We start from the raw sequence: 10,492 nt of genomic DNA on the forward strand, positions 1-10,492 counted from the left end.
GGTGTAGCCAGGGTGTCTGCACCAATCAGGGCAAATGCATATGAACCAATGACAGGGTTGTTTGAACCAATGAGAGGAAGTCCTTCCCTTCTGGCCTGGGTGAAAGTGGCTGTTGGAGTACACCAAGATGAGTGGCTACAGGAAGATCAGCTCAACAGTCATGGCTGGAACAGTGAGTTCTGGGTCTGAAGTTGCCAGTTGGCAGCAAGCAGCTGTGGTTGCTGTGCAGCTTCCTCAGGTGCCTGTATGTTCACAGCCACTGAGTGGCCACGAGGACCATCCATCTGGCCTCTTGACCAACCATCTTCTGTTCAAGGCAGCCAGACATTAGGGAAGTATCTAACTGCTGTCAATCAGGGAATCAAATGATGTTGGCCCCCAGCATCTTATTAATGGGGAAAGTATACATTCAAGTGTGCGTGCAGTAAGAGTCCACTATTAACAGTAAGCTGCGTTGGCAGCAATCAACAGGATCTACTCTATGCCAAACACCTTTTGGGGGAGCTGGGTCATGTAATCTGTCAGAGTGTGATCCGCCGCCTGTGGCCAGTGACATTCTTTTTTTTTAATTTTTTTTTTGTTCATTTTTATTTATTTATTTGGGAGTGACAGAGAGAAAGAGGCAGATAGAGAGAGAGAGAGAGAGAGAGAGAGAGAGAGAGAGAGAGAGAGAGAGAGAATGGGTGCGCCAGGGCTTCCAGCCACTGCAAACGAACTCCATGTGCATGAGCCCCTTTATGTATCTGGCTAACATGGATCCTGGAGAATCGAGCCTCGAACCGGGGTCCTTAGGCTTCACAGGCAAGCGCTTAACCGCTAAGCCATCTCTCCAGCCCCAGTGACATTCTTTTCCTACCCTTCTTCTGCTGAGAGCAAGTCCTGAGGCTCGGCATCAGCTGAGTCTAAAGCCATAACCTCTGACTGTGTGAGCCCCGAGACCCTTCCCACTCAGGCCGCGGTCACTGTAAAACATGCCACTGCGCTGAGCCCTGTGGCTGGAGACACGAGGAGAACTCGTGTCTTGTGATAAGCTCAACGTGACAATGAGCCAAACCAGTCAGTTGTTCCTCTTAGAAGGAAAACACAGGACCATAGGTCAGGTGCCATCCCTTCTGTGGACAGTAATGAGGGCTCCCCACCCTGCCCCTGGCCCAGCATCCAGCCATGAGAACTGAAGCCTCCACATATCCTAGAAGTTAGTTCAGAGGATCCTGGCAGAATGTACCATTCCCTCTAGATTGCCTGCAGGGTCAGAGGATAAACAGGGTGCGAGGGAGGAATTACTTGAAGGAATTACTTGACCACATGGGCAGGTGTGGTCAAGATAAGGAGCCATGCTGGTGTCACCACCATCTCTCAGGCTAAATCGGAGGCTGCTTGGGCCCAATTGAAGAGTCTGGATTGAATACCGGGAGACTTGGGGCATGTAGTGCACACCTTTAATACCAGCACTTGGGAGGCTGTGGCAGGAAGAGATAAATTCGAAGTCAGCCTGGCTACAGAGTGAGTTTCAGGTCAGTCTGGGCTAGAGTGAGATCCTATGTTAAAAACAACAACAACAAATAGCAAGAAAAGAAAAGAAAGAGTGAGAAGGGTTTGTGTCCCATGGGGGCTTGACCTCCTGCACCAAAATGATGATGGTGATGAAATTACAGGTGGTGGTGATTTCAGTACATTTATGAATCTCATTGCAAACTTCTCTGGAATATTTACAAATTTGAATGGATAATGAGTTAGTACTGATATGGTCATCTTTGATGAATGGAACAACACAGATGTGCATGTTAAAAACAAGTAAAGAAAGCCATCTGTATATGAGAAATACAGACTGGGCAACACGCCCTGGCCACCTAGGGTGGGAACCTCATCAGCACAGTTTTGTAGGGGCACTTAGCATGGTGACCCCAAGCTGCAAATCCCTCACTCTCAATGTGGTTTGGGGGATATGCCCCAGACCTAACCATGCATATGCCCCAGAACTTACCATGCACAAGAACGGTATCATGCACAGGCCCTCCCCAATGCTAGGGATGGATCCCTGGCCCTTGTACATATCAGGCAAATGCTTTACCACTGAGCTATACCCCCAGACCAGGAGCACACAATTTGGAAAGTGATTTAACACTCATAAAGTCAGAATAGCAGAACTTTTTTCTTCTTTCTATCTCTCAAGGTACATTGTGAATGTGGTGAGTGTATGTGACTGTCTATCTGGGCTCTTCCAGAACCCACCTTTATCAATGAGGCTGCCTTTGATTGTCTCAGTGAAGCATGGCAGTGAAAAGCCTGTGGTGGGGGTGATGTGGTAGTTAAGAATGTTGCCAGAATCTATGTCTTTGTCCCCTGCAGTGGCTGTTGGTGGACCTCATGGTCATAAGACGGAACCAGAGCCTGTTTCACCACAACTTCACTCAACAAGTTGCCAAGAAGAAAAAAAGGGGCAGAGAGCAAAAAGGGCCTTGGCTTTTCTCCTTTGATCAGGAAAGCAGTCTCCATATTTCCCATTCTCATTGGTCAGAGCTGGGTCACAGGCCTTTTTCAGAACTGGGCCCCATGGAGTGAGTGACAGATTTGCCTTGTGCCCTACAAAGCAGCTGAGAGCTGGGAAGGCAAGCAGAGCTGCATCTGGGGTGGTCTTGGAATGTGTGGTTGGCATAGCCCATCCATCCTGGTGCCCACAGAACCTGAGGTCACACTGCTAGGGGCAAAATGAATGGATAGTTGGGTTGTGAGAGTTAAATGAATCAAATATGCAAATTCCAAAGAGTTGAAATGGTATTTTAGTAAAACCTTATACATTCTATAGTGTTCCCGCCTAAGGTTGTGAATATCTCAATATCCACTAAAACAAATGCTGCCCATTCCATAAGGAATACCATTCAACTACAGACAGGAATGACCTGCCAACAACACCTCCCACCCCCACCCCACACAGATGACCGCAAGAACACAATGTGGGGTGTAAAGGGCCACAGAAAAGCCATGGAGCACGTGGCTCAGCACAGGTGAGGTGTGCAGTAGAAGGGAAGCCTCAGAGGTGGAACACAGCTGGCGGTGTCGTGGCCTAAGGCAGTGGAGAGGGGGTGACATGGAGTAAGTCGGTCCTTAAGAAAGTTCTGGAGTAGTCTGTGGTGATGGTTACAGGGTGGATGCCCCAAGCACTGGGGAACTGAACTCTTTAAGATGGTCAGCTGGGAAGTGGGACTGGCAAGCACGACGCGGGACAGCTGCAGAGCCTTGGATGGCGCCGGGCTCAGCAGCTCCGGTCTTGCTCCTTACTTTCCAGCCTCCAGTGCATCTCAGACTTGTTCCAAAGAGCACCCCTTGGTGCCTTCATGGCTGGCTCGCCCTCTGTGCTGCTTTCCTTCCTGTGTGTTTCCATGTGCATGTGTGTACAGGCCAGAGGTTAATAGAGGCTGTTTTCCTCATTCACTCTTCATTTTTACCATCTTATTTATTGGCAACTTAAAAATATTTTATTTTAATTTATTTATTTGACAGAGAAAGAGGGAGAGAGAAAGAGAATGAGTAGGCATGCCAGGGCCTCCAGCCACTGCAAACAAACTCCAGATGCATACATCTTGTACATCTGGCTAACGTGGGTCCTGGGGACTCAAACCTGGGTCCTTTGGCTTTGCAGGCAAACGCCTTAACCACTAAGCAATCCCACACCCCATCTTATTTATTGTTTCATGTGTATAGTATATGTGGTGGTGGTGTATGCACAGATGTGTATGCCCTGTGTGCATGGTCTGGAGGCCGGAGGAGAATGTCTCATTGCTCATCTCTGTGTTTCTGTGAGACAGTCTCTCTCTGAACCTGGACCTGTCACTTTCAGTCAGGTTGGCTGACAAGTGCATTCTCTGGCCTCTGTTTCCCACAGACTGCCGATGTGTTGGTATGCTGAACTGTTTACATGGGTGTTGGGGGAATCACATTCGGGTGGTCTCAGGTCCCATGCTTTCCCTGTAAGTGCTCTTGTTGAACTCTCTTCCCAGGCCCCCCACCTTATTTTCTGAGATAGGGTCTTTTAAGGAGCCCAGAGCTCACCTATTTGGCAAGACTATCTAGCTAGCAGGCACCAGGGATCCGCGTGTTCCCTCCTCCCAGTTTTGGGATCACAGGTGCACTCTGTAGCACTCAGCTTTTACTTGCATGTTAGGGATTCAAACTCAGGTTCTCATGCTTGTGCAACCTGTACTTTACCTACTGAGCCCTAGCTGGCTCTTCCCTACCCCTCTCTCCCTGCCTGCTTAGCACCCAAGGGCTCCTCTCTCCTATGGGAGGCCAGGGACAGGGCTGCAGGTACTCCCTACTTTAATGCAACCCATGAACCCCAAAGCCCCTCCCTTTGGTGGGCTTTATGTGAGCTCAGATCCTTTCTGCTATGGCTTTCTCAGGCCTCCGGGAGTGCCTGTCACCTTCCCGGGACTCAACTCCTAACCTTGAGTTTCATTCCTCCATGCATTTTTTTAGCTGCTGGGTATCTCCTGTGCCAAGCCTGTCACACGACCCAGCCAGTGCCACCAGCTGTTTGGTGGAAGGACAGAAGCTCACAACCCAATGGAGAGAGTAAAAGTGTCTCTGTGTATGACCCTAGATATTAACAAACACCACCCCCCACAAAACAGCAACAGAAAACCCACCAACCAAACAAACATGGCAGAGTCCATAGGAGCTGCGTGTGGCTGGGCATCCCAGGAAGGCCACTGCTTCTCTCCCCCAGAGGCTCAAGCACCGAGCAACTGATTTCTTGGGATTCTTGATTCTTAGCTCATTTTTGATTTCCTATTTAAGTGAGCCTGACTTCTATTTCCAGTCCCCTCCACCCCCAGTGTTCCATGGGTGGTGCCAGTGCACGTGAGTTCTATGTTCTCAGTGGGTGAGGGTGTCAGTCAGGCTTCTGCTAGGCATCACAGTTTGACTGGAAAATGCAAAGAACTGCACACTGTGTGCTCTCACCTCTTGTGTAAAGGCCAAAGGCTCTGTCGGAGTTGAGCTAGCCCACTGAGGTCGGGAGGTCGCCTGCCAGGTCCCCCTAGCACCCTTGCCTGCAGTGCCTGAGATGGCCACAGGATGGCAATGTTGCCCCTTGCTGCAGCCTTGCAGGCGCGCAGGCTGAGCTATAGCCTAGGGCAGGGAGCCGGCCAGAGAATCTAGAGGTTCAGCACCTGCTAAATAGGAGTGGCAGGCTTATGGAAGCTGTGCTTAACTGGGCCAGGTCAGAAGAACTGCCTCCCCATACTTGTAGAACCAGGAGATGGGCCATTTCTGGTCACAGTTTCCCCATCTCTGTACATGGGAAGACTGCAGGTTGTGAGGCTAGTAGGCTAGGGATGAGGAGTGGGGTAAAAGGAGGGTTCTACTGCACTCTGGGGTCTCCTGGTCACATTGCTAGTCCCCCAGACTCCCTGGCCCCTCCCCCTGGTTCTGGAAGGCTCTGTCCTTGCTCATAAAGACTCCAGACATACTCTCATTAGAGAATTTGGTCCAGAGACCTGGTTGACAGGCAGAAATCCTCACCCAGTCACAGCATAGGGCAGGACAAGGCTTGAGTATCACGTTTATCCCATAGAAGGGGCTCAGAGAGAGTTAGGAGTTTGTCTAAAGTAACATAAACTCTTTCTATCCTCCCACCCAGTGTGTGTGTGTGTGTGTGTGTGTGTGTGTGTGTGTGTAAAAGGCACCCTCAAAAGTCAGATCCAGCTGTGCGTGGTGGTGCACATCTTTAATCCCAGCACTCAGGAGGCAGAGGTAGGAGGATCTCCATGAGTTTGAGGCCACCCTGAGACTACATAATGAATTCCAGCTCAGCCTGGGCCAGAACAAGACCCTACTTTGAAAAACAAACAAACAAAAGTCAGATCCCTCTCCTCCTTGATGCTTGAGTGTTCAACCATCACCCCTACTGTTCAGTTGCAGAGGGTGTGCTCCAGTCCACCTCTGCTTTTGAGTAGCTCCATGGAGGGCGACAGGGATGCATCCTGTCATCTCTGCCCAGGGATGGCTGTGGGAGGGAGAAGGAGACAGCACACATCTAGGACTGCATGGCCCCGGCTGCTTGCCTTGCTCAAGGGCCTCATGTATGCTTGTGTGTGTCCTCCAGTGGTCCCCTGTCCCTAGTATGACACAGAATGACCCCTCATCCCTTCATGGCCATAGATCCCTCATATATCTCACTGACACAGCCAAGCACTTCCTGGCCTACTTCCTTCCAGCTATGGCTGTACCCTGGGGTACGTGTGTCACGGGGCTGCTGTGTCCAGCCTGCTTCTTCTCCACAAGGCCAGGCAGTGCACACAGGATAGGTGCTCAGCTCAGTGGAAGTCACACACGCTGGAAGGGGAGAGAGAAGAGGTAGCTGGAGCCACCACACAGCTGATCCTGAGGACGGACAGTGAACAGCATGTCCAGGACTTTCCTCTTAGCTGGGCAGAGTCATCATAAGGAACAGCCAGGCCCTTTGCAGGACCCCAGGTCTCAGGATATCCCACTGTCCAGCCTTGCCTGGGAGCCCAAGAGGGGGCTGGGTTGGAGCTGGTGGGGGGTCCCCTTGGAAGGGAAGGCTCAAGCAGCACAAGAGGAATGACTTCATGTGTCATAATTAACGCATGCCAGAGAGTGCCCACCTGCCCCTAGCTCTTTCTTCCTCTTTTTATCTGAGGACAGCAGTTCTGCTAAGGAGCCTGTTTGCACTAATGACCAGTTGGGAGGGTGGAGGAGAGCCCTGTGTGCTCAGGGCCCCGGAGGAAAATCAGATGCAGCAGAATGATATCCACAGAGTAGCCTTTAAGCCGGCCATTTCCGAGGTCTGGCTTTCTGTGTAGTTGTTGGGGGCACCAGGTAGCTTCCATTTTTCAGGCGGGGAAACTGAGTTTCTGGAAGGGTAGCGGTTCCCTTGGTCTAGGCTGCACAGCCAGCGTGCAGAGCAGGCTGCCAGCTAAGGCTGCTACTCAGGAATCTTCCCAGGTCTCTGGATCACCCCTGTTGGACCACTGATCTGGTCGTCCCACTTGACCCACTTTTTCAGGCAAAGCTGAGTCTCTGGAGCCCTGGCAGGTATGTGGTGGTGGACAGAGCAGAGAGAATCCAGCCCAGATTGAAGCATGGCACAGTCCCGGGCTGGGGCAGGAGACGCCCAGGACTCTCGGGGAAGCCCACTCCAGGCTCCCGCTCCGCTGTGAGCAAGGAGAAGGCGCACTTTAGGGTTGGAGACAGGACTGTCCCAACCTCAAAAGCCGCAGGTCGCAGACGTCCCCAAGACCCTGGGGGCTGTTTCTGGATCTCCGCCCGGCTGGCATACCTGCCCTTGGGGTGCCGCCACTGCTTCCGCAGGCACCCCCGAAACGATTTACCACAGGAACTCAGCGATCAGCTTCGCAACAATATAATTCCTTGGGGGTACACGTGGCAGATCCATTCCTGGGGCCCTCCCCTGGCTCCTCCATCCCTCGACCTTGGGAACGCCCATCCCTTCGACCCTACACGACAGCCGGGTTCTACCTGGAAACTTCTCTCTGCACTCTGCATCACCCCCACCCTAGTCCCTGCCAAACCCACGCTCCTGACCACCCGTGCGGGTCTCCCTAGGCCTCCTGCCCGGCGCCCTGCCCCAGGCACGTCCCGCCGCCGGTCTCCTGGGGTCCCCAGACCCCGGCACTTCTCTGGACTTCTCTCCCACCCCCTCCCTGGCCTTCCTCCTCTCCTCCCTTCCCTGTCCTCCTCCCTTCGTCGTCCATCCTCCTTCCTCCCCCTTCCCGCATTCCTCGCCCTCTCTTCTCCCCCTTCCCCTTCTTCCCTAGTTCTCCTCCTCCTTCTCCCCCTTTCCGCCCCGCCCCCTCCTCCTCGCCCCCTGCTCCTCCCCCTCCTGTCCTCCCTGCTTCTGCCTCCTCCCCGCCCTCCTCCGGCGCGCTCTCTCGCTCACTCTCTCGCTGGCTCGAGGGGCGGCCGGCAGCTGGCGCTGGCAGAGGCGGCGGCGGCGCGGCCGGGATGGGACCGGCGCTGGGGCGCAGGAGCGGCGGCGCGGGCGCGGGCGGGGGCCGCGCAACTCCAGCCAAGTGCCGGGCGTTGGGCGAGCGCGCGCGGTGCTGAGCCGGGCCGGGCCGGGCCGGGCCGAGCCGAGCCGGGAGAGCGCGCCGGGGGAGGCGCCGCGAGGAAGCCGCGGGCCCGGGCGCCTGCGCCTGCGTCTGGAGGAGCGAGCCATGCCCGGCGCCCGCGCCTAGCCGCTCCCGGAGCCGGGCGGACCGCAGCCGCCGCGCTAGGACCATGCCGCGGGCGCCGCCTCTCGGGCTCCTGCTGGCGCTCGCCGCGCTCCGGTGCCCAGGTAACGCGTCCCCGGGCCCCTCCGCGACCCCGGCCGCCACGCGCAAACTTGGCCGCCTCCGTTCAAGTCCTGCGTGGCTCCCAGCTCCCGCACTTGGGCCGGACTTGGTGGGGGGAGGCTCCAGCGGTCCCCTTCGCGCCGGGCAGGGGCGCGCCGGCCTCGCCCCGCTCCCGCTCCCGCTGCCCCGCGCATCCTTTTCGGGCGCCCGGGGGCGGCCGGCCGAGGACTCGCCCCCAGGAGTTCCCTTCCCGTCCCCAGGCCCTGGGGATTTGCTGTGGTCCAGGGTCCCCAGAACCCTTCCACCCGCGGCCTGCTGCCCACGCTCAGGGACGTGCCTTTTCAGGACACCTGCGGGGCCTTGAGGTGGTGTCGCCAGTGCTGTCCGACCTGTCAGTAGTCCTTCCCCGCGCCCCGCCGCGATCCAAACGCCCCCAGAAGTGGCCTCCCAGCCCGGTGCCTCTTTGCTCCCTTCCTGGGCACACGGGCCGCCCCACCGCCTTGACCCCAAGACCGGAGGGAAAAGGGCCGCGTGGCCAGGAAGCCTCGGGGCGCGCAGGGCCGCCTGGAATGCGGTGAGGGAATAGCCATCGCCCTGGGATTAGCGATCCCCGGTCCCTGCTGCCACCCCGGGCCGCTGTCTCCCAAAGCCAGTGCGTTGGGAAAGCAAACTCGTCAGGTATTTTTCTGCTTGTTGCCTCCGCAGGAGTTCGTTTGCTAAGCTTTCTGCCTCCCTGCTGTGGCTACGTGTTGGTGGTTGAGGAGCTGATCCTGAAAAGAGAGAGCCTCCCTCCCTTACCCCAGGCCGGGGAGACACCCCTGTAGGCCGGGTGACAGCAGCACCCCTATGCTGGGGAGGGCTCAGTGCCCCTGACCTTTTCAAACCAGGACCAGGTAGTTCCTGCCTGAGGACATTCTTTCCCCGTTCTTTTAAAACTTTTTATTGACAACCTCCGTTCATATGGACAATACACCACGATCATAATTGCCTCCCACCACCTTTCCCTCATCCCAAATCACTCCTCCTTTCCCTGGTTCTTAACCGACCAACCAGGCAGACCCGCAGAACGCACCAGAAAAGGTAACTTCGCGGCTCAGGGAGAAATGTAAACATTGTCTTCCTATGACATACCCTTAAGTGACCCCAGATATTTACTAAAACCTTCTACTTGGCGAGGTAGTGGCAGGCCTTGGGTTTCCCCGGGCCAGGAGGGCGGCGTCGGTTCGCTGCGGGGCGAGGCCTTCGGTGGGCTGGTGGGCAGCTGGGCGCCCTCGCGCCGTCGGGCACTGCTGCGGGCTGAGCCCAGCTGAGGCTCTGGGACTTGTTTGCAGAAGTGTACAGTCCCTCAGACTTGAAAATTTCAGTTTTGTCGCTATTTTGTTTCTCCGCGGGGGGTCAGCGTATGCCTGGATGTGCTCCTAGGCTTTTTGGAGCAGCTGCCTGCCCAGAGCTTTGTGTCAGAACCTGTCCCCTCACCGTGCCACGCCCCACCCAGAAAGGGCTCTTGCCTGTGTGTGGCTTTGGGCAGCCTGGCCTTCGGAGGGACGTTGTGCTACCCCTCAGAGTGCTGCTGGCTCAGAAAGGGTTCTCGGCACTGCTGCTAGGACACAATCTGTCTAGGTCCTTGGGCGCCCATGTCTTTCACCGGTTCCCACCAGGGACATAAAGAGAACACAGTTTGACAAGTCTATATTTAGTTCCAAAAGCGAGGCTGGTTCCTGAGAAACCCTTAGCTGTCTACACTTGGTTGAAATATTCTCAGGACTTAACTAGCTTCTTTCAGAGCTGGCTGGATTTTCTTTTTTTCTGGAAGGTGCTGGCTGGCCAAGGAGCTGGGAGAGTTCCTAGGCAGGAGGCACGCTTGCATCATGCTCGGCGCGCTGTCTTCCGAGCCCCTTTCCTGCGTGGGCAGTTATCCAGGGAAAGAGCGTGGTGGGTGGACTTCTTACAGCCTCGTGCGCTGAAGCATATGGAACTGTACTTGGTTGGAGTTAGCACAAATCTCCCAGCCTAGCGACCAGGGGGCCCCGCCATTCAATCCATTTTTGTGCAAATTAGTGGCGCAGTCACTGTCCCCTGTGTTGGGGAAAATAGACACGTCTTGCTTCATTGACTCATGATGCTTAGGGTTTGTGGGATGGGATGGGTGGCGATGACCCTTGAATTTCCCT

General features: G+C 55.2%; 1 protein-coding gene across 1 annotated transcript in view; it reads left to right on the top strand.

Annotated features, from left to right (window-relative positions):
- The first annotated feature begins 8,226 nt into the window (after positions 1-8,226).
- The window catches only part of Tmem132b (transmembrane protein 132B), a 423,578-nt gene continuing 421,312 nt past the window's right edge, over positions 8,227-10,492 (top strand). Inside the window, exon 1 of the mRNA XM_045132377.1 lies at positions 8,227-8,323. Within this exon, the coding sequence (XP_044988312.1) occupies positions 8,266-8,323 (58 nt within the window). The 5' untranslated portion in view covers positions 8,227-8,265. The remainder of the gene's footprint in view (positions 8,324-10,492) is intronic.

Source organism: Jaculus jaculus, chromosome 13, assembly GCF_020740685.1.
Source record: "Jaculus jaculus isolate mJacJac1 chromosome 13, mJacJac1.mat.Y.cur, whole genome shotgun sequence".
NCBI lineage: Eukaryota > Metazoa > Chordata > Mammalia > Rodentia > Dipodidae > Jaculus > Jaculus jaculus.